Source organism: Lagopus leucura, unplaced genomic scaffold, assembly GCF_019238085.1.
Source record: "Lagopus leucura isolate 7727_CA_CO unplaced genomic scaffold, USGS_WTPT01 Super-Scaffold_100024, whole genome shotgun sequence".
NCBI classification, from domain to species: domain Eukaryota; kingdom Metazoa; phylum Chordata; class Aves; order Galliformes; family Phasianidae; genus Lagopus; species Lagopus leucura.
Genome location: NW_024962276.1, coordinates 5,258,400 through 5,284,362, shown reverse-complemented (window position 1 = coordinate 5,284,362; position 25,963 = coordinate 5,258,400). Strand labels below are relative to the sequence as shown.

The following is a 25,963-nucleotide window of genomic DNA, read 5'->3' as shown; positions in this document are numbered from 1 at the left end:
CCTGCTCTGAAATGCTGAAAGCAAATTGTGCAGTAACATCAGTGTCCCCAGTCCAGGTTTGCACTGGGACACGTTTTGGGCTGCCAGCTTTGCTGCTAGGAGGTAACAAGGAGTTACTCATGGATGCTTGCGCTGGCCTTGCACAGTCCCTCAGATAAGAGGAAGGGATGGTTTTGGAGGAGCAATAGCAGCTGTTTTTGCAAGTGGGAAAAGCAAATCAGGAAGCCTGCTTTGCAATTAGCCAGTGCTTCAAAGGTGACCCTTTCTGACACGAAGAGCAGCAGCTCTGCTCTCAGCTGCTTCTTGGCTTGTTCAGTGAGAAGGCATCAGCAGAGATGTTTGCACTTGTTAGATTTCCATCGTCTGCTGGAAGATGAGAGCGTGAGCTGTGGAGATCACTTCTGATGTTTGTCACTTCTGGATACAAATTCGGTATTAAAATACATTTTGTGGAAGAACACAGAGAACATTTTTGTGTCTTTGTGTATCTCCAAATGAAAACCCTTCTTTTAAAATAAAATCTTGGTGTAAAACCATTTAAATTGGAGCAGCGATTGCATAGAATGTTATAGCCTACAGCAAGCTTTATTCCTGCAGGTAGAGCAAGCATATCCCTGAAGTGGTGGATTTGTTAATCCCCTGCTTCTCATTACATAAGTATCAGTTCTGTTAAATCAATAGAAATATTTTACTGTTGGTTGTTTTGGATTCAAGAGAGCAGACAATATGCTGCCTGAACAGCGGTGTGGAAGCTCTGATATTGATATGAATTTGGTTTAGTGAGAAAAAACCTGTGTAATATTAAAGATACTCAGGCTTATTTGGTATTCTCAGCCGGTGGTGCAGGTGAGTTATGGAGCAGATGCTCTGTGCTGGTCATGTTGCTTCAGAATGGAGCTCAGTCAACATGAAGGCTTAGGAAAGCGAAGTGGAAATTCCTGAGTGGAGACATTAATATTACTTTGCATTTTACAAAGTGCCTCTTCTGCAGAGTCAGTGGAGTCTTAAGGTTGGTGTAACCCATCATTTGTGCACCAAAGCACAGTCATGGGAGGCTGCTTTACTGACAAATAAGATGAAATTAATAGTTTGACAAGAATAGCTTGGAGGAGGAGGAATGGCAGAAAGAAGGAAGATAGGAAATAAAAACCAAAGCTGTTCAGGAACCTGAGAATGAGGGGGAAAAAACCTTACAGAAGTAAAGGGCACTGGAGGGCAGAGTTGTGTAAAGGAGGGCTTGCACTTTCGCACAGGTTGCAGTGCAACAGAGTGGAATGACCTTGCATTAGGAAAGCAAGACTTACCCAAGGCATGGGATGGTATTTCTGAATGTTCCAGATGAATCTGTATAAATAAATGAGCTGAAGTGTACCCTGTGGGCTAGAGCTGTGCCTTTGGAGTAGAGCTAGATTCTTGTGGGTTTTCTTGTTGGAATTATGTGGCCCCATAATTATACCCTCATTTTGAAGGGGATGTGTCATTGCATTGGTCACAGGGGTGGGCATTATCTTTAGCCATTTTTCCTCTTTTAGACTACAAGAAATGTGTAATTGCAGCTTTGAGCCAGTACTTTTTATTCTCCAAAGTCTCCTGCGTCCCTGGAATTCATGGTTAGTGAGTCAGTCCTTCTCTTATTCCAGCAGATGGTGCAGACTATTCAGGGACGGAGGCTCCCAGAAGCATTCTGCTCCTTCCTTTGAGGGAAGACAGACTTCCCGAGTTAGGAAAACTCTGCCAGAAGGATGGCCCTTGTGCTGTGTAACTGTTATTTCACAAAAACAGAGCACCATACTTTTCATCCAGAGGCTGAGGGAGTCTGGAAGCAGAATCTGCCATGGACAACCATAGGGTTACATATAAATAACTGCAACATGGCAGGCAATGGTGAGTTGGCCGAACGTTTTCAAGTGGTAATGGCTAGCTCTGTGGGGTGGAGGGTTCCCAATAATTCTACCTGGTAGGCTGCTGCAGCTGTGCACAGCTGCCTTAGAACAAGAAGCCAGGGAGCTGTGCCTTAATTCAAGGAATTCTGCCCATTTCGCAGAGCCAGCTCTGAACAAGTGAGTCAAGCAAGTGAGCTAGCAGTTATTTGACAGTCTTCACTGATTAGCAATTGTACCTCGTAGCCTCCCTTATCCTCTGTGACAAAGCATAGCAAAGAGCAGCTCCTTTGCAGGGCCCCTCCTGACGTTGTATCTTTCATGCCCAGGCTATTTTCTTCTCCTAATCTTTGCAGTTATTCAAGTTGCTTGCCTGTTCCCTTTCCTTGTTGAGTCTTTCAAGGCAACACCATAAGCAAATGCATTCTGCTTTACTCTTTATTATTCTGCCAACATAAAAATTACTAAAAAATGCTTTACAAAATAAGCCTTGAAAAATCTAGCATTGCTCAAGAAACCAGAATTATTTTCCAGGAACAGGACTGGAGATAAAGGGACTGAGTCCCTCATTGCAGACCCTCCCACAGCAGATCCTAATAGCCAAGGAGTGGGAAAAGGCAGTGTCTGAGAAGAGCTCGTGCCTGAAGTGGCTCTGACTCATCCCAGAGAAGACAACTGGTTACTAGTCCACTTGATTTAGAGGTCATTTCCTAGGTGGGTACAAACAGACAGTTTATAGAGGAACACTGTGAGGAAGGCATGTTCACAGGAACCAAGGAAGGAAGAGCCGTATTAATATTTCTGGCTGCTGTCCAAGCTGCCAGATGCTAATGATGATTTCAGGCTATGCTGGACTCTAATAAGAGCTTAATGAAGACTCTAATAAGAGTCTGGGGACACAGAAATCTCCCTTCCAGGACTGAGAGGCAAAGCAAGCTTTTCAGGGTCAGCAGAGGGAAGCTCCAGCCAAGAAAAGCTCATCAGGGCTGGAATGGGATATCCCAGGACTGGTCTGTAGGGATCTGGAAAGGAAAACAAGCAAGGAATTGCCTTCTGTGGCCTCAAAGGGAGATCACCAGTGGTAGGAAGCCTCTCTTAGCTGGTCCAGAGGGTCAAGTAGCAGTCCCAGAACACAGGCTTTGCTCCTCTCTTATTTGGGCATGGGGTACTCGTTGTCATCTGTTGCATCAGGTAAGTCCTGTAGATCTTTTATCTGGGGGGCAGCACTGGGGTTAGGGTTCTTTACACTGCCTATAAAAAGTGGGATGCCCATTTCTTCTTCAAATATAATGAAGATAAAGGGCCGGTCTAAGTTGAAGGCCGACAGCGAGCGTGATATCATGACGCTGGTAGCAGCAGAGGCTTCCACCCCATCTTCTTTAAGCTCCATGGCAGATTGATGCTGTATGCTGGACACAAAGAGAGGCTCATCTGAGATCTTCTGTAGATTTGGGCTTATGAACAGCTCCTGGAGGCCTGCAGAGAAATGAGTCTAAGTTAACCTCTCCCACCAGCTCTGATTCGTGTCAAAGCTGGCTGAAGAAAGCAGTTCCCTCATCTGTTGTTACATGTTATTATTTCTTTTTAAGCAGCTTGCAAAGCAAAGTGAATTCTGTTTATTCTCATGCTGGGACTCAGAGCACAGTGTTTCATTTCAGTAAGCTCTCAGTTCTAAGTTTTGTGATCTGCAATCTCTCTTGACAGTTTTTATGCTCTGGATCCATTTTGCAATTAGAAAAAAAAAAAAAGAGATAAGTTGACACATGGCAGGAAGTTGGTCTTGGCTACGAATAGGAGAAGCTTGTAAAGATGGGAAGGAAGTGAATGCTGCCTTCTCTATAGTATCATCTCATTGAAGCAAAACATTTGGTGCTAGGCAAGCAAAGAGTAAGGAGGAGGAGAGGAATAAGGAATGTGAAGGGCTTTGATGTTATCTGGAGCAAGCTGTGAGGCACAGCTTTCGAAACAAGGATGGCAGTTTTTAGTGCTAGCGAACATATGCCACAGAGATTGATCAGATTCACTCATTCTACACAAATCCTGTTAGAGGCCTTACCCATGCGACTGAGAACACTGTTGAGTTCCAGGTGGTAATCCAGTTTTATTTTGGGTATCTTCACTGTGGTGGGCACCTCTTTGGGGAAAAGCCTGCACAGTTGTCCATAAGGGAAGTTCTCCAGCACGTGAGAGGTATTCCAGCTGTACTGGTTTGGTACAATGACCACAAAACTCATGTTACCCTTAAAGGGAAACTTGGCCACCTGGAAATAAAACCAACCAGAAGAATTTATGGAAGAAGAAGGAAACACCAGAAAGCGATGCTTTGAATTCACTCTGATTTGTCTACAGAGCCAACCTAGATATAGGACAGCTGGGAAAGTGTCCAATTTCTTCTAGGGGGGGAGGTTTGGTGGAATAGCAGCATCAGATTTTAGTATTTGGCCACAGACTGGTAAGGAAGGAACATGTGTCAGGATGGAAGCTCACAGACACCATAGCCATACTTTGAGCTGCATCACGAAGGATTCCAACAGCACATTGTTTAGGGGAATTCCTTCCATTATTTCCTCATTCATTTTTAATTCGGAGCTTTAAAACTCCATTAGTTCTCACTTAGTGGGAATACCTGTTTGTGTTTTTTTCCATGAACTGAAAGCAGAAATTCAACGTTCTTACTGGAAGTAAGGACAAAGGATACTTATTAAAATGTTATGTGTGCTATCCTTGCTAAAAAGTACTTGGTTTTTGGAAAGAATAGCTGGAGGCTGTGAAATAAAATAGCAAGTGGAAATTCCAGTCAAAACCTGCATGCACCTGAATGTCCTGGGACTCCAGTGTAAACCAGCTCAAGGGGTACCGCTGGGCTTTCATCATCTCAACCGAAACCACAAAATTATCATCGAGGTGGAATGCATCTGGTGCAGTGAAACTCGCATCAAACTTATTCCTCCAAAACCCTGTCAAAATTCAAGTTGAGAATCCAATGAAGTTTCCTTTTGGGGCAGGAAAACAGGACCTACGAACTGCATAGCTGATACCCTTCCTGTCATGAGTTCCCAGACAAAGCAGCAAGTGGCCAGGTAGGAAAGCAGTGAAGGCAGTACCAAGGCTGCAAGAACCCTAGCAGCTGGAAGCCCTTATCTTCCAGAGGTATTATGGAATAACAAAAGGAACTAGGATTAATCCTAATGCCCCAGCGTGGGACTGAAGGCTATGGAGATAAGCAATGTATGTTTAAGTGCTTTGAGAAAGTGAGGAGTGTTGCCTTTGTGCTTCGAAACCAAGCAAAAACATTTGCAGATTTACCGTGGAAGCATTTGGCCTTTGTTTTGATGCACAGCCCTCAGGAAGTTAAAAGAGGATGATGTGCCCAACCACCATCTGTAGTCAGGAATCCAAAGAAGCTGCCTCTGAGCTGTTTGGTTGGTGCACAGTGGGTTGCACGTGACCTGGTTTGGTTAAGTTGAGCAGTGATGTGCTGCTGTCTGGGATCCTGAACCCAGGATGCAAAAATACCACAGGTTCCACCTGCTGTATTCTGGCTCTGCAGTCAAGTAACATTTTTAGCACTTGTGAAACAGTTGGGGATCATTACTGTAAAGAAATCAAAGTAAGAGGAACAGCAGATGAACAAGAAAAGAACAAGCAGATTGATTATCAGGAAGCAATAAAAGGAGATGCCATGCAGCTACAGCGTTGGTGGGAAAAAATAGGAGATTTCTAACTATTCCTCGAGATGATCAGGCTTGAGAAGTAAGGCTCACCGTGGAAATGGATTGCATTGAGCAGCAGCATCACTGTGTCTCCAGGGAGCTGCTGTAGGAAGGTGGGTATTTGCCCATTAGTTGCCTCCTTTACCCACTTGTTTATGGCCGTGAGGTCATCCTCACTGCTCCCAGAAAGGGTCACAGGCTTTGCCCCATAGAATTTCTCCGACTCCTCCAGGAACTTCTCTTTGACCTCAGATCCTGGCAGAGAGGAAGAATTGCATTGGAAGTCACAAGACCTTCTAAAAATGCACTCAGTAAGCCAGCCAGTGACATGCCACTGCCCAGGGAGAGCACCCAGGGAAACAGACCTCCCCAGGATGGCACTGCACTGTCACCAAGTTTTGTCCTGCATCCCCATGGCTGCCCTGTGCCAGCTCTCACCTTTCTGCAGGTACACACGTGATGCGAGGCTGAGCATGGATGCTGCCAGCCTCCTGCGAAGGCTGCTTAGCATGTGGTGGAGACAGGGCATGGATTCCAAGTGCATCGCCTCCAGCAGGTGCTTCTCTGTCTGATTTGCTGCTCCTAAAGCAAAGTGAAATCCCTGTTAGTTCATGCCTATGGAGTAGAAAACAGGGACATTAATTTGAGTGCCTCATTCTAGAGACATACTGTGTCGTGCAAGAGATTAGAGAAATGTGAAAGTAGGAGCCCTCTGAGGGCAGCTTCAGTTGTAATAGTACCTAATTAAAGCTGCAAGAATGAGATTAAGTAGAAGGTGACGTATTTGAGCTTTGCACGTTGGTTCCCAGTGCCTCCATCTGGAGGGAGGGGTACAGGGAAGGGCAGAAACAAGTGCTGTTACAGTGAGTACCTAGTGCCAGGTTAGACAGAGCAAGGGCGATGCTGAGGGGAGACAGGATCACGTTGTTCCCGTTGGACCCTTGCTGGACCTCTCTCAGGAGATCAATGCTGAACCTCATCAGCCCATTCGCTAACTTCTGGCTCTTCCTCCAAGTTATGTCACAGCTTTCCTCTTCATCCTCTCCTTCCTCTTCAGAAGAGATGGTTTTCCCAAAGGGTTCCTGTTCACGACAGCTGACAGCCCCAGCTGTGGCTTTATCTCCTGGGCTCTCATCATCCCCAGTTTCAGCTGATGTGGAGATGGAAGGTGATGTTCCATAGATCTCCCAGGTGTCTGCCAGCTTTGCATTTGGCAGGCTTGGGATGGCTCCTGGCAGAGCAGATTCTTCATCTCCATCACTTTTCAGGTTCTGGGGAGAAATGAGGAGGTTATAGAACTGGGAAAACAGGAGTCTTACCTCCTTAATAGGTTTGACTGTATAATTAAACAGGTTGAGAAAATAACATCTCTGCTCTCATGGAGTATTTGCTTCGTCTTTTAACCCTGATGTTAAGAGCACCTCGATGACTTTGGAAAACCACGTCTTTTATGCCAGGAAAATGGACATGAGTGGGGGTTCCTCCTCTCCTGCCCTCAGGACCCCCTCCAGGCTGTGGGGGTAAGAGCCACCACCTGCTCAGCACTTGTCCTATGCTTCACTGTTTATAGATTCATCTTCCTCAACCTTGATTTCACCTTCTCACATATTTTGGGACTGCAGATCTGCCTCATGCACTGGTCAGCACCCTGTGCTGCTGTCACAGCCTTGATCCTTTTTGGCTCAGATCCTCCTCCAGGCATCTGTCTCTTCTTGACTCGTCTGGTTTATTCCATCCCTTTTCTCTCCAGATTCCTCATTTTCCAGTTGTCTAAGCTTTAGCCTACAGCACTGCTGCTACTGTCCTCACTTTTGTATGCCCTTAAACACATTCTTTTTTTTCCATCAGATCTCTCTGTTCCCACCAGTATCCGGATGACTTTCCCTTGCTGCAGGAGCGCTGCACTATCAGAGCCAGGCACAATGGGTAGCATCAGCTATGAGTCTTCCTTCTTCTCACCCTCATATCTAGCTCATTTCTTCCTCTTCCCTTATCAAAGGTGAAATACTTCACTTACCCATCCCTGTGCAGTCAAACACTGACATTTACTCCGTGTGCTGCCCAGCTGCCTCGTCTGGAGCTTCCAACACAGAGGAGCAGAGCAGCAGTGCGTGAGGCAGGAAGAGAAGTGCACAAAATGGACTTTCCTATTGCACTGACACTGCTCAATTGCACTGCTTGGGCTCATCCTGGAAAACCACTGCAAGTATCACAGTATAACAGCAAGTCCTTTGGATGGAACCAGTCATTGCTTACCTTCAGATCCACAGCTTTGTCTGAGGAGAGATGCTGTTGCTCAACAGCTTGTGCCAAAGGAAGCTGGAAAGAAAAACAAAGTCAGCTTTCAGATATTTCCTCTGAATTTCCAGAGCCAGCTGACTCTGCCTTCACTCCTAACACATTTCCCTGGGGCCAGGTCAGAAACTGGCACCAGTCTGGCTGCAGCAGTCCTGAGGTGCTATAGGAAAACAGGGGCAAGTTTAGGATGCAGAAATGAAGACTGTGGGGTCCACTGAGGGGACGTGGAAAGGAGCAGGAGCTGGGGGAGGCTGCAAGCGCTGGATTTGTTTAGAAATAGACTGGGTCAGAAGAGTACAAAATAATGTATTCTGTAGACAGTTTTGCAATCTCAGATCTGACAGGGATCCAGGTTTAAAACAGAGAGAGAGGAAAAAAAAAAAAAAAAAGCTGTTATTAAAACAATGTCCTGCTAAACTGTGAATGTCACGGTCACTACAAACAATTGAAGCCAAGTTTCCAAAGATTTTCTGCAGAAATCCACTTGGGTAATGGAGATATCTAGAGTAATCCTAGATGGGAAAACCTGAGAAAGCTTTCCCTGCTGGGGTGCAGGCTCACTCCACAGCAGAGGAGCAATCTCCTCCACCACTCAGCAGAAGCACTGGGCAGTGTTTGCCCCGCAGGCTGGAGCACAATTTCTTTGCCCTTGCCTTATGCTGGCTTGGAGAGAACCCAAGGATGGCTGGAGGGGAACAACTTACCCTTGGATGACTGTGCAGAGCAGATAGGGAGAGCAGCAACAGACCCCAGAGCAACACCATATTTCTGGAACAGAAGGACCAGCCGTGAGAGGAGTTATTTCCAGCTGCCTGGCAGCAGCAAGCTGAGCCTAGTCAGGTCTACAGGGAGAAAATTATCAACCTGGCCAAACAGGTTGGCGCAGGAGCTTGCAGAAAGCAAGAAGGAGATGAACAATGCTGCACAGAAACAACACAGGACTGCTGGGTCCAATGCCAAGGCAGCGAAATCAGAGAGGAACAGGGACCTGCACCAGAGCAGAGCTGTAACCACAGCCGGACTCTTTACATGACCCTGTGGTGCTTGGAACCTGTGCTTCTGACCCCAACACCCTCATTCATCTGGATTGCAAATGGTATTTCCCTAATCAGTCCTACACACGCTGTGCATGTGGGAGAGGACAAGAGCCTCTGCTCCTTCCCTATGCAAACTATGGAGGTGCGGGCACAGCATCGTGTTGGCTGGGAGAGAAGAGCTACTGACCTGCCTCAGCAAGTGCTGCCTGGAAGGGGCTTTGCAGGTAGAAGGCAAGAAAGACACCAGAGGGATTTACCAGCAATTGGTCCTGGAATAGAAAGTCCTCCCCTTCCCAGCACTTGCCTTCCCCCTTTGCTGGCAAACCCAGCCTCTCCCACCCCCGCGCTCCAGTTCCAGTATGGGACAGTGGGAGCTTCCAGGGCAGTCAATGAAACCCCACCCACTCCCTGGCCACAGCTTTGACCAACTACTTTTCCTGCTCAAACAGAAATAACCCATCTTCTCCTTAACTTAAACACTACATGCCAAAAACCCAGGCGTCGCCATGGCTGCTATCCACTTAACTCCTGGGGCTGCTTTTCACTCCCGAAGCAATCCCAGCTTCAACCCACAACTCACTGGGTTGTGACTGCTTGCCCAGCAGAGGCAGCAAAACTTGAGACCTTCAATTCCCCTTCACCCAAAATCCTGCTGCCACAACTCCCTCCAAACACCCCTATCCCCCCTCCATGGTGCCAAACCTTTAACTCTCTGCCAGGTTCACTCTCTCCCTGATAAAACCACAAATGCTCATTGGAAGAGCCCCCATTTACCATCAAATTCTCCTTAGTTTCTCCTTACCTGAGGCTGTTGGTGTCCACCTTGGAGCTGGCACCTTTGTTAGCTGGACACACAGCTCTGTGTGGGGCACAGCCTCCTGCCCAGCCCAGCCCTCCTACCCGCCGACCTTCAGCACCACCTCCTATTTCAGAATTTGGCAGGCAAATATTGACTTACAGCATCCCGTTAAACATTTGTTTGGGGCAGGAGAGGGAGCCTGTGGTGTATTTGGGGATGGGGAGACACTTTATGATGCTGTCATTGCAAGGCAACGTTAACCTTGAGTTTACCAGCACTGAATCACATTTGTGCTGATGGGAAATGCCAGCTGTTCCTAGCAGCAGCTCTGCTTTCCACTGCTCCCTGTGCTGGGAATGCACCCTTTTATTCATAACTCCAGTGCAAATCTAGGGCTTGGTATTTACTACCACAGGGCTCTCTGGTTTTGGAATTTTCATTGCAGAAAGCCTTGGATGCTTCCTCCCTCTGGCCCAGATGCTGCAGCAAACACGAGGCTCTGTGTTCAGCAGATGCTGGGTGCCCAAGGCCCCACAGCAGCACACCCAGGCAGCATGCATAGGCATCTGAGAGCAGCTGGTGCCTCCCTAGGGCACAGCAGGAACCAAGGCCCCACAGCACTGCACTGTATAGAGGAAAAGGCTCAGGGCCAGGCAGAACTCCAGCAGGGCTGTCCAGGCGTATGTGGTTTTGTGCTGCATGCAGAAAGAACAGTAATCCCCTCCCAGCATGGGATATGGCTCTGGCCTTGTCCTCGGTGTGATCCTAAGGAGGATTTTAGTGCTTGCAGTGATCCTTTTCGTGCGATAGGCTCACGGTTTCCAAACACCCCAAGCATTGGAAAGGAATGGAAAGCACAGATCTGTGTTCTGCTACCAGAAACTACACCAGGATGTAGCACTGCAATATGGGGAGCTACTTCCCTTTGGAAAGCAGATCGTTTGCAATGGAAAATCCTACCTTACATCCATGGCATCTTCACAGCATCCCTCCTCCAGGAACACAAGCGATGCCTGAATGCAGAGCTTTAGCCTTGGGTGCCAAAGCACAGCTACAGCCACTGTGCAGCATTGCTCCTGGGCTCCCCCAGCACACCTAGCCCTGCACACAGCGTCCCCACACGCACTTCTCTGCATCTCTTTCAAAGAGTTTATTAGAAGTCAATATTTACATCTATTGCAAATGGTTAATAGGCAACACGGGACTAGGAGCTTCCCTTGGATGGGGAAGGATAGCCAGGGCCAACTGCTCACCACCACACCCCTCCCTGAAAGCACAGGGCAGCTTCCCAGCTCCCTGGCAGCTGGATGGGTGCCCCCCATTCTCCTCTCAGGACAAATCATGGCAGGCTCCTCCTCTGCTCAAGATAAGAGCTTCCCGCTCCCCTGATAACAAGAGGGATGGATGGGAAAAGGGCTGCAAGAAAAGTGAGGCAACTGCTCCTGCTGCTGGGTCAAAGAGCACTCTCCTCACCTTTGGGTCACACAGGAGTGGGAGCAGACAGTGCTGTCCCTAAGGGAAGGCCAGAGGAATGCCATTCTAGATTGTGATCTCAGGTTCTCAAACTGTGGTGGGAAGGGGTAAAATTGAGGACCTTTTTGCTGTTCTGTTTTCCCCAGAAGATCAGCACAAAGGAGAGTGGAGAGGATGAGAAAGGGAATTTCTTGAGGAATGCTGCCAATGCATAGCACACAGAGCACTCCTCAACCTGCTGATAATAACGAGATGCAGTGCAGCTAGGGTAGGAACCAGCAACAATCCATCCCTACCTTACAGCTCCAGAAGCAAAAATCCTGATAGAAGCATCCAGTTCTAGCCTTCAAGACCACCCTTCTGCAGTTCATTCCTAAATCACAGGATGAAGCAGTACAGCAGATAGGGGGGTTGTGCCTTGGCTGACTTGCATTCCTGCCTTTGCTCTGGAGCCAGTAAGGCAACAAAAGAGCTCTAGTTAACCTCTCCTCCTCCTATGCAGGCTCTCACTCAGACAGCAGAACCTAAAGTTAACAGAGTGGATCCTCTGGGCTTTGATCCCACACGTGGCAGAGGGGATGTGCCCAGCAGCACGCAGCTCCAAAGGAGGCAGTGCCCACTAATGCTGTCCTTGCAGGACTACTCAGTGGTTCAGGAGCAGAGTGTGAAGGGTAAGTGCAGATGGCAGTAGCTATACATTTCTATTTGTGTTGAGGGCAACCTCTTACCCCTTAACGGAAGGGAGGGGAAGCCCATGGTCCACGTTTCTCTGGAGGGCAGCTCACAGTCCCCTGGGGATCAGGCACACACGGTACGGAAAGCTCCAGACCTCTCTGCAGGGGTAACAGTGACCTACAATGCCCAGTATTTCTCCCAGCAGCAGTGGAGGTTTCTCAGTTATGGCTTTCTTTTTTTTTCTTTTTTTTTTTCTTTAAGATAGAGAAAGAGGTTAGGGACACTTAACCGAGTGCTCACTAACAGGTACACCTCCCTCTGCATCCTCCGTTCAGAAACACCTAACTCTGGCTCTTCTATCAGCAACACTGCTGGCTTTCAGCTCTACTACCAAAGCTGTGGGACAGCCACAAGCTTCTGGGCTGAGGTTGCTATGCCAGGAGGCGTATCACACCATTGTCTGAGCCCAGCAGGAGGTGGCATTTCATGGGCAGCACTGCCAGGCTGGTCAGAGTCCCCCGGAAATTCTCTGAGCTCAGCTTGGTTGTGCTGATGGGCAGAGCTGAGGACTCCAGCATGGAGTAGACACCAATCTTGTTGGCCACGGTGCCAGTCACCACTTCATTGCCGTAGAGGTCAAATGCATGGATGGGTTCGGATGCAGATTTGTAGTGGTGCAGTGGTTTCTGCTCCAGTTCCTTCCAGACGGTCATGGAATGATCTGAAGAAGAGCTGATTAGCACATTGCCCTCTGCGGCCTGTGGGAGAAGGAGAGACACTTAATCAACGTTCTTACAGTAAAAACCCCTAAGCTCACCCTGGACATGAGATAAGCAGGTAGCTGCCAATAGTCCAGCAGTCCCCAGTGCAATCCCCTAGGACAGCCCCAGCCATTTCCAAGCAGCTGGCAGTACTAGACAGCATTAACAAGGCATGCAGGTGGACACCACAAACGACAGGACTCTGGTTGCTGTTCACCTCCTCCAGCACTATTCAAAGTGTTCAGGAGATGGGCTGCAGCTTTTCTCAACAAGTTGCTGATATTCCTCTGATTTTATCACCTGTTACTACCGCAGCAGGTAGAGATTATTGCATGGCATCCCTCTCCATTAAGCCACCCGCCATGTTATTTTCCTCCTCATGGACAAGGAACCAGGGAGCTAAGCAGAAAACACTGCTGAAGACAGAAGCCTGGCATGCTTATTAGCAGAGCTAGCAAGAGAGTAAACAACCCACTCTGCTGAACTTTGTTTAAACTGCACTGGGTCGAGGACATGAGCCCAAACCACTGCTCCCCGAGTGGGTAAATATGGACAAGAGTTATTCATTAGAGTGATGCTCCCCACAGGGAGCTGACAGCCCCAAGGAGAAAGCCTCCACCAGGACACGTGGCTACTCCCTGCCTGTGCTGCAGACCTGCAGATGCTTGTCTGTCCAGCACAGGTTGCACCGAGAGCATCTGCTCATAGCATGAGCCACAGGGCATGAGAGCCTGAGCAGACACTTATGGACACAGCAAAGAATGGAGGAAAGCCCTGAGCTCCACAGGATGGACCGATAAGCTCTGCCAAGCAGCACATGTCAGAAGGATCAGCAAGGCCCAGGAAGCAGCCACCCGCCCCGATCCCTGCTGAACCACTCACCTTGATCTGCAGGATGTCTCCTTCGTGGGCAGGCCAGCCCCGCATGATGAGTCCCGTCCTGGTGTCCAGCAGCACGATGAAACCAGAAGAGAAGCCAGCCATAACGCTGCGCCCGCTGGGGCTGACAGCCAAGCAGCGGATCAGCCCAGCATTCACCCCGCTGGCCAAGCGAAACTCATGCTGCAAGACAGAGAGAGAATCCAGCTACCAGTGGGCTGAAATCTTGGGGGATCCAGCACTTATAAGATAAAAGACTCTAGGGCACAGCAGGCTTTCATGGAGCCATCACGTCTGGCTTTGGATCAGCCACAATTGCATTATTAAGCACACGAATGCCACGGAGGAGCCTGAAGGAATGTGGCTTGCAAAAAAGCCTCCATACCTGTAATCCTGGCTTCCTGTGGTCAATGAAACGCAGCACAGAGTCTGCACTGGCCACAGAAATGCTGTGATAAGGAGGTGGCATGGTGGTCACAGCTGTGATGGGGGCTTTGCTATCTAACTCATCAAAAGTCCGGATAAGTTTGCCTGTGAATACACGAGAAAGATGGTAGAGCTGTAAATGTATGGAGAAGCAATATGGCAGATCTCCAGTCCCTACAGTGGGGAGCCATCAGAATTAAGGCCCCCCTGTCTACAAGGACTGGACCAGTTCACTCTAGGCTGCCCTTTCCCTGCTTACCTGTGAACTGGTCCCAGATGTGCACAGTCCCATCACAGCTCACTACGTGCTGCGATGCCTCCAGCTGGCTCACGTAGAAAACAGACTTCTTGTGTTCAGAGTAGGTGAACCGTGGTGGCACCTCGCTGGTACCGTCCCCATAGTTGTACAAGGGCCAAAGGCGGACAGTTTTGTCCTTGCTGCCACTAAGAAAGAAGTCCTCACTGCTGAGTGGTGCCACGCACTTGATGGCCCCCGAATGCCCTGAGAAACTCTGCAGCTTGATCTGATGGAAGTGGAAGCGGGGGTCATGCTGGCTCACCCCAATCTCATACTGCCAATACGCCAGCCAGTTCCCACACAGCATGTGGGTGCTGCGAGGAAGGTCATGCTTCAGGGTGTTTTCCTCACTGGATGCGCTGGGAATGAAGCCATCAGTGCCAGCACTGAGGCGAAGTAAGCCCAGGCCCTCGCGCTGCGTGTCCACAGGAACTTGGATGCGGTTCCCTACCAGCACGCTCCCAAAAGTACCAGAGTGACTGTCCTCCTGGGGGCTGGAGAACGCTTCTGTCCCTCGCATATCTTGGTCTGAGCCTGCCATGCTCGGCGCTTGCTCTAGGCCAACCACCTGCAGGTTCTTTGGGTTCACGTTCTCCAGGTAGAGACTGGCCAACTTCTCAACCAGCGAGTGGTTGGGCACAACCGTCCGGATCACATCACCTGAAAAAGAGATAAAATAGCTCCCAGGGAAGGAATCTCCTCATCATCCCACAACAGAACAATGGTCAGCACGTGGCCATTGAATACAACTTCCACCAAGTCAGCCACACGCTGCTCCCAGCCAAAGCAGCCTGAACTCCCAGTGGGCTTCCTGACTCCACAAGCAGACCAAACCACCATGCAGAAGCTGTGGGTTTCCCCAGCCAACTTACACCCTTTGACTTCCCAAGTTCAGGTCAAGCATGAGCGCACAGAACAAGGAGCTCTAAGAAAGAGGGTAGCCAAGCCATACCTAGCAAGCAAGAGAAGGGGATGTAGGTGATGTAGGCCATCTCAGGGTTAAACACCTTCTGTAACTCCATCAGCACTGCCGGATCCAGAGCCAGCAGCTTCCCTTCCTTGAGGGGCACCTCCATCACCGGCACCTCGCAGCCGCTCAGCGACTCCACTGTCAATCCCTGGTCAGGAGAAAACAGGAATATTCCCAAGATCAGATGCTCAAACCACATCATTACACAAGCACAGCCTGGGTTGGGCATTGCTGATACCAGTGCTGGTGTATGCAGCAGGTATGCCCACCACATTTCTGCGGCCGTGTGCTGGGATGTGGCAGGAGCACCCTGTGCATCTCACTGACCTGGTCCTGCAGCTCCTGCAGCAGTGAGAACGCTCCAAAGAAGTTTCTCACCGTGTCACTCAAATGCTGCTGCACCATCTCCTGCCCGATCCGCAGGCAGATCAAGGCAATTAGGCTGATTGTCTTAACGCACAGGACAACACGGGCCTGGGCACCACTGGGGAAACTGAAGACAACATCCATTACCAGCTTGCTATACACATATCCATTACCAGCTTGCCCTACACACATCCCTTTTCCCCTCCTCTGCCTCCTGCTTTGTGTTTTCTGGCATTATCAGAAGGTCTTGAGCAGCACAGGCTCTACAAATGAACCATATCCCAGAGCAAGGACACGCTCATCTGGGTGCAAGCTTGTGCAAAGTGGGGCTGAAGGCACAGCCAAGTGCAGCACTCACCCGACAGACAGGGAGGTGAGGAAGCCCAGGACCGGGAGCAGCACCTCCTGGCTGATCTTGGGGAGAATATCCATGAGTGTGGTGTCTGACAGACACACCACGATCTTCTGTGTCAGTGTCACAGCAGCCAGCAGCCCTGCCTCCTTACGGCTGTTCAGCCGGCCGCCGCTGGACCCACCACCAGGTGCAACCTGCAAAACAATCATCTGAGCTCAGACTCAAAATCCAGCATGGCAGTGGTAATGGGAGAGGAACCCAAGCAGCAATTTTAAGGCTTGCACTCATAGGATGAGCCTGAACTGATGGATGGATGTCAGGACAAAAGAAGGAGCGTGGAGAGAGCTGAATTACAAATCACATGCATAATCTGGGGGGAGTCTCTCTGCAGGCTGTTCCTGCAGTTGAGAAATTCATAGACAATCCTGGACCAGCCCAGAGCACCACCACCAGCCTGGACAACACAGGAACAGAGCAAACCTATGACAAATGAATGCCTCGCTGCAAGAATGAATGTCTTCATCGCGTGCTACGGTAAGCCTGACACACAGATTGCTGAGGACCAGTCCTTGCATGAAATATCCAAGGCAAAGTCTGGGCAAACGTACCAACTTCTGGAAATCCAGGTGCTAAGAACTTTGTGAGCCAGGAGCACATTCTTTTTCTTGGTTGAGATCCACCACTGATGACAGCGATGCCCAACAGTTCACAATATCAGACCAGAACATTTGTCTGCGTTGTCCTCATCCCTAACTCCTCAACAAACCAAACACCCAAGAAAAGAGTGCCAATAACAAAAGCCACAAACAACTCCCCATTTCCTCTCTATTTCTTGTACACCTGCCATCTTCCAGCTCATCACAGAGGCTCTTCCCCTCGCAAAATATCCACTCTGCCAAATGCTCCAAGAAGGACTGACTTTATCCTATCTGCGATCCTCCAGCTTCATCGCTCTCATATCAGGTTGCCAAATGCTATTCACAGGAGCATTAACCCCCCATCACCCCCAAGTAAACTTGAGTAAAGCAAAGCACAACAGCTGCAGTTACGATTGCAACTGGGTGGAGAGGGATTCTGCTGAAAAAAAAAATGGGATTTTTTCCCCCACCCCATCAAAAGTCTCCCCTTCCACACTGGAAAAACTGACAGTGCTTTTTTTGTTTTCTTTCAATGAACAGCTGTGGCCTTTTTCCTTCGAAGTTTTAAATGATCAAAAAGCTATTGAAGTGTGTTGGGTTTTTTTTTTCCCCCCCACATTTAAACAAGCGTCAGCAACCAAAGCGTTTGCAATCGCTAAAAAGGAGCAATACAAAAAAAAAACAACAAAAAAAAGCCTGTTTAAAACATTCAAAGAAAAATTTTAATGAAAAATCAGTTTGTTTTTCAACCAGCTGCATTACACACATTTTCTTCTCGCTATTCAGCAAAGAATTTCAAGCTGAAAAAATTGTAAACCTTGCCAGTATTTTTTTTTTTTAAATACAGTTGAAAACCCTCCTTTAACCTCTCCCAGCCTGTCCCATCTACCCACATCTAACCCTGCTTGCTCCAGCAGCCTGAGCTGCTCTGACTGCCCACGGTCACCAGCCCACCCCACGCCAGCTGCCCTGCAAAGCACAGTTTTTCTCCAGGATCACACATGCCAACGGGCACAGAAAGAGAAGAGCTTACACTAACCAGGTAACTGATGTAGGGCAGGTACTGGTAGGTGAGGACGGGCTCTCCATACAGGTATGCCACGTGCAGAAGACAAGCCAGCACCGGCTTGGACACCTGATCTCCCAGCACCGGGCGCTTTTGGTAGATGTTCCCTGTGCTCAGGGGGCCGTTCTCATCGTTGCTGGGTACAAACTGCTGCCTGGTGGGGCCTGCAAGGAGTCAACAGCAAGAGCTGAAGCAGCAGCCAGGAGGCACCCAGCACAGCCACCCCAGGAGCAGACATTACCGACGTAGCAGGACGTGAGCAGACGGAGCAGGTTCCTGGCGATGAAGCGGGATGTGACAGTGGGGCCCAGCTTGGCCGAGAGCCACCTCACCATCTTACAGGCTGTGTCTGCAAAACAAAACCAGTCGCAAGGACAACAGCCTGGCACGGTGCAGATTAGCTGCTGCCCGCTGCTTCCCAGACCCTGCCTGCCCCGCGGGCAGCTCCCTGGGTCTCCGCTTTGTTGGCAAACTGGAGAGAGCTGTGCTCTCACCCTACAGCAGCCCTGCAGCCGTGTAAAGCCTGCACTCTTTACTGAGGATTGGACCTTTTATGCTGGTTTCACTGCTGTCCCCAAGATGGGACTCTAGACACCCCCCAGACCTGGATCCACTTCTTCCCCCACAGGTCTGGCTCTTCACTTTTCCCAGTCCTCTTTACCACACCCAGCAGAAAAGCAAAACACTTGCAGGGCCTTACCCAGGAGTATTGTCTGCTCTTTGTCATCCGAGTGATCTGGCAGTTCCTCTCCCTCTCCATCCTCTGGCTCACTGCCGTCATCAGCCATGCTGACGTCCACAGAGGTGCCAGCATCCACCGAGACACCAACATCCACAGCCCCTGCCTGCTCTGCATCAGCCCCAGTGTCACCGTGCTCCTCTTCTTCGCGCTCCTCTTCCTCCTCCTCCGAATCCTCACTCTGTTTCAGGTCCTGGCTGCTGTCCACTGACTTCAGGCTGCTCTTGTCCTTCTGTGAGTCCCCGTCTGCAGGTCTGTCCTCTCCCAGCGACACCTCACTAGCACTGCTTTTATCACTCAGTCGCCCCAGGCTGAGCGACTCCTGCTCCTGGGGCTGCAGGGACTCCCCGACATAGAGACCACTTTGGAAGTCCTCGCTCTCAGGCAGGTAGGCCTGGTCGTGGAAGCTGACCCCGGAGGTATAGTCAAGAAGGTCAAGCGCGGCGGAGCTGTGCTCCACATCCATTTTGATCTCCTCCCCGAACACGCACGACATGGGGCTGCCCCCTCCGCTTTCGTCATCTTCAGCCGCACCGAGGAGGGATTTGCTCTCCTCCCGTGAGCTCTCGATGCCAACAAGAATCTGCAGGATGTGGGGCAGCAGGTTCAGGATGAAGGACTGCAGCCCCAGGCGTACGATGAGCTGGGCCACAAAGCAGTCCGTGTACAGGTAGAACCGGCCGTGTCGGGAGCAGGGGGTCTCATAGGCTCCGATCAATGGCTTCAGGAGGTATTTGTTGGCATTCTTTGGACCTAGGGATTTAGCTATAGGTTCAAAGAGATACCACGCCGCGTAGACAGCGGTATTCTCCTCAGACATCAGAGATAATATGAAGGGCAGAAGAATCTCCAAGCCTTCAGGAGTGATTTCAGAAAGAATCCCTTCCAGCTGCTGCCACAGCTGGAAAACAAGCTCCCGGCCCTGACCTTCATCTTCTATCTTCTTCGCCTGATAGGTGAAAATGAATTTGTGCAGAGCTGGGAAGTATGTGGGGAAGGGAACGATAGAACTGAAGGGACTGAGGAGCTGCGTGGGACAAGGCGGGGGGAGGCCCTGGGAAATGGGTTTGTATTCAAACAGCTGTACAGTGTCCTTGCCCAATGTGGTCTTTAGAAGCTTCTCCACCGGCACGCTGAGCTGCAGCAGGATGTGCAGCACGTGCTGCAGCGGGGCCGGGATCTCCTTGGGGTGGTAGCGGCACAGGTTACGCACCATCAGGAACCGCTCCAGCAGGGACGCGTCAGGCTTTGAAGGACGGATCCTCGGTGCAAAGATTATTTCAGCAATCAGAATACCCAGTGCTTGCATATCCCTCTGGAAGAGGTCAGAGAGACCCAGCAGGGGCTCTTCCCCAGGCTGCTCCATCAGCTGCATATCGCTGCTCAAGCCTTTAACCAGGAAATTGTCCAGTTTCTCCAGTTCTTCCAAGGCCTGGAGCGGATTGAAGCCTTCAGGGAGTGCAATTTTCATGTCATCCCTGTCTGCCTGATCTGCAGCACCCGCCTTGCTCCGACGGAGGGGTCGGGCACCCGAGGCTTTACCTTCAGTGGGATAAGCAGGGATGATGGAGGGCTGTGCTGAAGAGCTGCTGGGCTGATCAGGAGCTCTGCTACTCACAGAAATGGAATCCAGTGCTTCCGTGCCTTGCTCTAAATCATCTTCACCAGCGATGGGTTTCTCCCCAGACCAAGTGGTTTCAGTAGGAGTAGCCTCCAGGACCAGCCCATTAACTGCATCAGTCACGGGGCACTGGATGTCCTCCAAAATCACAGTCTCTTTGATATTCTGGAGGAGAGGCCGAGCAATGGCCGGAGCTTCAGCAGGAGTGTAGGCAGGTCCCACCATGCGCCTGGGATGGGGCTGGTCAAAGAGCTGTACGACCCCATAAGTCGTCAGATGCGTGTGGTTGTCTACCAGATGGAGGCAGACATTCTTTTCCTTGACAGCATCCTTCCCTTGCAGCTTGTACCCGAAAGTGAGATCGATCCAGTGATGGAGGTCCTGAGACACTTCCCGACTCTCGAGCAGCATGCGGTGGACTTCGATGAACTCCTCGTAGGAGCTGCACCACGACGGCACGTCCAGGTCAGGCATGTCAGGATGGATGGATCTGAAGATGGATGGGTCTGTATAGAACTCTGGGATACACTCATCCGGGGTCCAGCTCTGCATGCGTTCCATGCTAGCTGGATACTCGTTGGGCTCCCACTGGGATCTCACATGACAGCACAGCACTGACTTGGGTGTCCTGCGAGCTGTGTACACGTAGTAGGTGATATCTGAAAGGACATCAGAGATGTGGTGGGGAACATGGAGCTGCTCCCCACTTGACCCACCAGCAACAAACGCTTGCTTGGTCATCTCATAGGTGAAATCCAGTTGCTTGTCTCCCTTATTGAGACGAAATTTGGATTTCCTGAGGTCCCTGAATTTGCCATTTTTGGTTGTGAAGTCCACCACCCATGGAAGAACCGGGTGATAATTGGGGTCTCCCATTCTCCTCCCAGCCAAACTGTTCAAACGCATAAGGTAGTCAAAGTTGCTGACCCGGCCATGCACCCACTGCAGCACCAGGTCCCGCAGCTCCTGCTGGCAGGTGGAGCACCTCGCCGTGTCCCCTCGCATCCCAGCACTGCTTTGCTCATTCACTCGTTCCAGATCGGCTTCTGCATTTGTTTCCTCCTTCCTGGGACCTTCATACTCCCTGAAGTTGACCCGGAGCCGGCTGCAGAGTTTCTCATCCACAGCCACGTCGCGAAGGGAGAATGCCCCGCAAGCCAGCCCTGCCTGGTGACATGCCTTCATGGCCTGCAGCACATGAAAGAGCAGGAAGAGGATTTTGGCATGGCTGTTGGTGAGCTTCGCTGGGCTGAAAGTCACAATGTCATGCAAGCAGTACTGGACGTAGGGATAGATAACATAGAGCATCTCAGCTGACTCCAGCAGAGCTTCTGCTTGCAGCACATTGGGGCAGGAGGAGGGCACGGAGGATACCGCCTTGGCCGGGGAAGCACAAGGCACGCTTCTGCCCACCTGGAGGATGGGACAGCCGTATGCTTTCTGCAGGGCTGCTCGGAGTGCATCCAACACCGGCACGGCAGGCGGTGTGTGAGCGTGCCGGTAGGGCCGCACGTAGAGGCAGTGAGCCCGGCCCCACAGGTTGCGGTAATTCTGCGATGCCACGTGCTGCATGAAGCCGTGCAGGGTCTCGGCGCTGCCGCCCCGTGGGTCCGCAGCAGGCGGCACACGGAGGGGCCGCATCAGCCGTTCCTTGCGCAACCCGTGGATCTCCACCCGGGTCCATCCTGCCGGCAGCTTCTGCACGGAGCGCTGCAGGAACGTCCTCACTTCCACCTCGCTCAGCCCCTCTGGACGTGGGCAGAGAGCGGGCAGCGCCCGGCGTTCCCGTAGGCTGGCCAACCATTTGTGTGGGACCAGAGCGGTGACGTGGGTGCCTTCGGAGGCGGCTGCCAGCTGCCAGTGGTCGATGCTCAGGTCCTTCTCCACGCTGTGCAGGAGGGCATCCATGGTGGCTCCTGAAGAGGGGAAGCCCAAAAAAACCACAGGGGGTAAGCGGAAGATTGCAGCACCGACCCCATAAAACCCCAAATTTCACTCTGGAAGGGGGAAATTCCCATCCCACCCAAACACTGTGTTGTTAGAAGGGAGTCAGGAGGGGATGGGGACGCTACAGGGCTTTGGCAGCATTAACAGCGGTGGATGGGGCTGGCAGGGGAGGCTCAGACGGAGATCAGGAGAGGATGAGCGAACCACAGGACCTTGGCAGCATTAGGGTGGTGGACAGGATGCCGGGGAGGCTCTCGCTGCCCTCCCGCCCCCTACAAGTGGCCCAAAGCACCGTATCTGGGGGATTTGGGAAGGGACGCAGAGGAGACACAGCAGACACCGAAGGAGCCCCCTGGGGAAAGGGCCCACGGGGAGAGGCAGCCGCATGCCGGAGCCGGGCACAAAGCCACTCCCGGAGCTCCTCCGCATCTCCGGGCTCCGCCGCCGCCGGGGAGTCCCGCACCGTTACCTGGCAGCGGCCCCGCGGCCATGTTGGTCAGGTGACGGCGGTCACATGCGGCCGCCACTGCACCATGTGCCCGCCCGTACCCCCCGCACATCCCGTACCGGGCTCGGCTCAGGAGCACGGAAACAGCCCCGGGGGGAGCCCCGCTCGGGGCCGGGCTCCCTCCAGCGGTCACCGCCTGCGGAGCCGCCGCCGTCGGTGGGGGGGGAGCGGGGCCGGGGCGCGGTGCCCGTACATGGGCAGAGCGGCGCGGCCCCGCGCGGCGGCTGAGGTCACGGTGACGTCAGAGCGCCGCGAGCCGTCAGCTGGAGCGGGGAGAGGCGCGCCGGCGGGCAGCGGCCTTAAAGGGGGCGCGCAGGGGGGAGGCGGCGGGTGGACCCCACCGGCGGCAGGTGAGTGCGGGGCGGCCCCGAGCCCCCTGCCCTGAGGTCCGTGCCCCGAACACCGCCGGGGGGAACGCTGCGGAGCTGGTTCTGACCGGGTGCTGCGTGGCCCCGACCCTAGTCCTCACCCTTATCCCCGGGGTGCCCCCGGGTTGGGCACGTTCCAGCAGCCCGCTCCCTCCGGGTGTTCGAGGCTGCTAAAGGCATCCGACAGCCGGCATCAGCCCTAGCTTTTCCCCGCGCGGCCCCTTTAAGGCCGCGGGAGGTTCCCGCCGCATGTCGCGCGTGGGAGTCACGTGGGCGGGACGTGGAAGCAGCGTATTGGCTCCCCACCCCCCTTCCATTGCAATCAGCTGTTACTGGGGCGAAGGGCAGGAAACTGCCTTAAAGGGGCACCGCGGCGCCGCCCGCACAGCACTCCCAGCTTCGGGGCGCGGCCCCTTTAAGGAAGTTGCCCAGTCATCGCGCGGCGCTGCCAGCCTCCGGGGTCAGGCGGGTTCCCGAAGCCCCGCCCCCCACGCGCTCCCATTGGTGCGCGGACCGTGCGCTCACTTCTGATTGGCCGTCGACTTGGAGCAACTTCTCGGAATCGTGGCTGTGTCACCAGCGCGAGCGCTAAAAGGCGCAGGCGGTGCCGCCCCGGGAGGGAGGGGGCGGCCCAATACCAGCTCCGCACCCCGCCGGGGCCGGGCCCTTTAAGACCCCCCCCCTCCCCGCCGCCTCCTCACCCCCTGGAAAATGCCAACTCACAGCACGCGGGGCATGCCGGGAGCGCCGCGCCGCACTACACATCCCGGCATGCCGCGCGGCGGGGCGGGGCTGTCGGTTCCCTAGGCAACCGCCGGCCAGCGCCCAGCGGGGTGGGCGGGGCGGACTGCCGATTCTCTCTCCTTATTGGCTGAGTGTCGGATTAAACGCGTTGCCTATTGGCAGGGATAGTGGAGGGGGCGGGAGCGGTGTGCCGGGCGGTGATTGGTTAAGGGCGGGGCCGGTGGGTGGCTGCGTCATGACTCCGCCAGCTGATCCGAGACGGGAGCCGGCGGCGGCGGTGCGGTGCGGTGGGGGGAGCGGCGGGGCCGGGCTGGGCCGCGGTGTGCCGGTACCGGGCTGGGCCGCTCCGCGCAGGTGGGTCCGGCGGCACCGCGGGGAGCGCTGTACGGAGCCGGGGTGTGATAGGCTTTCTGTGCCCCGTTCTGTTCCCTAGGAAAGGTCACCTTTGCCCGGGGTGCAGCGTGGGGGTTCGATGGGGTTCGGTTCTATGTAGGGCTGTGCGGGCGCCGTCCCCGCGTCGGTGCGGGGGGGCGCGGTTACCTCTGCGGGGGGTCCCGGTAGGGCGGGCGGGGCTGTGGTCGGGGCCGCCCCGCGCCGGGCGGTGGCCGCCCCCGGGGGTGACCTTCAGTCCGGGTTCGGGCGGGGCAGACTTTGACCCGGGGCCGCTCCTCGGGCGGACACCGAGCGGAGCATCCCGGGGGGCAGAGGGGACCGTGGGGTTCCCGGGGGAGGGGAGGGGGGGTGAGGAGGGAACCGGGTTCCCCGTAGGGCGGGTGGCGAAGCTGTCCTGGCTGCGGGGATTGTCTTTACCGGGCTTGGGTGGCCCGGTGAAATCGGAGCTGGGCACCCGCTGGGGGTACGGTGGGGATTACAGATGGGGCGAACCCTGCTGAACCCCCTCCTGGGCTGGGAGTTTCCTCCCGTTACCGGCAGAGCCTCCCCCTCCGGTGCCGGCGGGGCCCCTCCCGGGTGCTGATTCACGGCCCAGCGGGGGTGGAGCAGGGCCGGGACCGGCGCTGGAATCCGGACCAGATGTACCCGGCACGCCAGGAATGCGCGGCATCCCCGCGGCCCCGCCGCCCCCACCCGGGACACCCCGACCCCGTGGGGAACCCCGGGACGTTTTTTGGGGGGGTACATTGGTGGGAGGATGCTGGGGGGTGTTCCCCGTGTGCTGCCCCCCACTTAAGCCCGGTTATCTTCAAACTGGGACTGACTGCCCTCCTATTGCTTAGGGGATTCCCAGAGCTCGCCCTATAGTTCAGACAAAGTGAGGGGAAAAAAGGGATTTTCCCGTTTGGAAGAGAGAAGAATTGGGGCCTGACGCACCCCCTGGGTGACTCTGAAGTTCCCCCGGTGCTCCTTTGGCACCAAATCTCTCCCTTGGCTGAATGCTGCTGGCCCCCGGCCTGGTGGGACCCTGCCAGCACGGTGCTGGAGGTGAGAGCCTGGGAAACACCATACCCACCCCATCCTCCCCGCAGAACCTCACAGCCCCATCTCTGTGGCAGCCTCTATGATCCGGGCTTCTTATCTGGTGTTTTCCAGCTGGAACGGCCTTGGTTCCCTGTGTGGTAAAGGGGATTGCTCTGTGGCACCTGGCTATGGGGAAGGGAGGGATGGAGCTGCCCCCGCGTTCCCTGGGCTGTTGTACCCCCATGGGATGTCAGCCCTGGCTTTGGAGGGCACTGGGAGGGTACATTTGGTGCAGGCAGTGCTGTGTGCTGGCTCTGATGTGGTGTTTCCTCCACAGCTGCTGCTCCTCTGCCCGCTCCTGGCTGCCCGGCAGCAGTTCTTCAGTGGCAAGCTTTATGTCCTTCTCTAGTAGCTAAAGCTGCCAGTTGAAGAACTGTTGAATGTAGCCACGCTCATCGCTGCAACGTCGTCGGATGTCAGCTGCAGCTGTGCCCTGAGCCACCGGGATGAGTGAGCCAACAGCATCCCATGGAGGCACCCCAAGGGAGCTGAGGATGAGCCTGGTGGGGATGAGGAGCCTCCAGGCAAAGCCAGGGCTATAAAACAGGGAATGGGGTCCCACCCCATGGTGGGATGGCATTGAATTGAGACGGCCAGAGACATTAAACTTTGTGTTTTCCTGAACCACTCATTCGTTGCCTGTGGGGTGGGAGGATGGTGGTGACTTTGGACTGTGGGGTGGCAGGGAGGGGTGGCAGCTCTGTCCCACAGGGGTCAGTGGGCAGACGGTTGTTTTTTTGGGTCCGTCTCAGTTACAGCAGGGCTGATCTGTGCTGTTACAGGGATTGGCAGTGCAAAGAGCTGGGTGGTGGGATGGGGCTGCCTGGGTGGGATGGGCTGCGGAGCTGCTGACTCAGGGCCGAGTCATGCACAGCCCAGGGAATGGCTGCCCTGTTCTATGGCCTGTGCTGGGGCAGTGCCAGGGC

At 53.2% G+C, this 25,963-nt stretch overlaps 2 protein-coding genes and 1 long non-coding RNA gene across 8 annotated transcripts; 1 reads left to right on the top strand and 2 right to left on the bottom strand.

Annotated features, from left to right (window-relative positions):
- Positions 1-2,300: 2,300 nt before the first annotated feature.
- SERPINF2 (serpin family F member 2) lies at positions 2,301-10,860 on the bottom strand. Of its 3 annotated transcripts, none has more exons than XM_042879682.1 (9): positions 10,688-10,860; positions 8,596-8,659; positions 7,850-7,912; positions 6,465-6,864; positions 6,032-6,175; positions 5,645-5,848; positions 4,695-4,837; positions 3,937-4,141; positions 2,301-3,356 (listed from the first exon to the last, which is right to left on the bottom strand). In XM_042879682.1, exons 1-9 carry the CDS (start codon positions 10,696-10,698, stop codon positions 3,031-3,033), a joined length of 1,560 nt encoding a protein of 519 aa, XP_042735616.1. In that variant the 5' UTR covers positions 10,699-10,860; the 3' UTR covers positions 2,301-3,030. The 3 variants fall into 3 exon arrangements, with proteins under 3 accessions (XP_042735616.1, XP_042735617.1, XP_042735619.1); XM_042879683.1 differs by lacking the exon at positions 10,688-10,860 and adding an exon at positions 9,731-9,839; XM_042879685.1 differs by lacking the exon at positions 10,688-10,860 and adding an exon at positions 9,116-9,180.
- Positions 10,861-12,102: 1,242 nt separating this feature from the next.
- Positions 12,103-23,038, bottom strand: WDR81 (WD repeat domain 81). Of its 3 annotated transcripts, none has more exons than XM_042879676.1 (11): positions 22,919-23,038; positions 18,335-21,910; positions 17,876-17,983; positions 17,608-17,798; positions 15,934-16,124; positions 15,537-15,702; positions 15,192-15,357; positions 14,201-14,899; positions 13,901-14,046; positions 13,519-13,698; positions 12,103-12,633 (listed from the first exon to the last, which is right to left on the bottom strand). In XM_042879676.1, exons 1-11 carry the CDS (start codon positions 22,995-22,997, stop codon positions 12,307-12,309), a joined length of 5,829 nt encoding a protein of 1,942 aa, XP_042735610.1. In that variant the 5' UTR covers positions 22,998-23,038; the 3' UTR covers positions 12,103-12,306. The 3 variants fall into 3 exon arrangements, with proteins under 3 accessions (XP_042735610.1, XP_042735612.1, XP_042735611.1); XM_042879678.1 differs by lacking the exon at positions 22,919-23,038 and adding an exon at positions 22,509-22,594; XM_042879677.1 differs by lacking the exon at positions 22,919-23,038 and adding an exon at positions 22,411-22,500.
- An 822-nt stretch (positions 23,039-23,860) lies between these two features.
- On the top strand, positions 23,861-25,661 carry LOC122184733. 2 transcript variants are annotated; one of them, XR_006180612.1, is made up of 2 exons: positions 23,861-23,915; positions 25,315-25,661. It is a non-coding gene; the product is annotated as an uncharacterized LOC122184733 (long non-coding RNA). The 2 variants fall into 2 exon arrangements; XR_006180613.1 differs by having other exon boundaries at positions 23,896-23,915; positions 24,797-25,661.
- The last annotated feature ends 302 nt before the right edge of the window (positions 25,662-25,963 follow it).

What these genes read in the sequence shown, in the direction of transcription:
- SERPINF2 (XM_042879682.1), bottom strand. An exon ending in ACAAAGCTGTGGATCTGAAG is followed by an intron (nt 6,865 to 7,849) that starts GTAAGCAATGAC and finishes ATTTCTCCCCAG; the next exon opens with AACCTGAAAAGTGATGGAGA. An exon ending in ACGTGTGTACCTGCAGAAAG is followed by an intron (nt 5,849 to 6,031) that starts GTGAGAGCTGGC and finishes CCTCTCTGCCAG; the next exon opens with GATCTGAGGTCAAAGAGAAG.
- WDR81 (XM_042879676.1), bottom strand. Translation starts at nt 22,997, where the DNA reads ATGCCTTTAGCAGCCTCGAACACCCGGAGGGAGCGGGCTGCTGGAACG. An exon ending in GGGGCACCCCGGGGATAAGG is followed by an intron (nt 21,911 to 22,918) that starts GTGAGGACTAGG and finishes TCCCCTCTTCAG; the next exon opens with GAGCCACCATGGATGCCCTC. An exon ending in CCCCTTCTCTTGCTTGCTAG is followed by an intron (nt 14,900 to 15,191) that starts GTATGGCTTGGC and finishes TCTCTTTTTCAG; the next exon opens with GTGATGTGATCCGGACGGTT.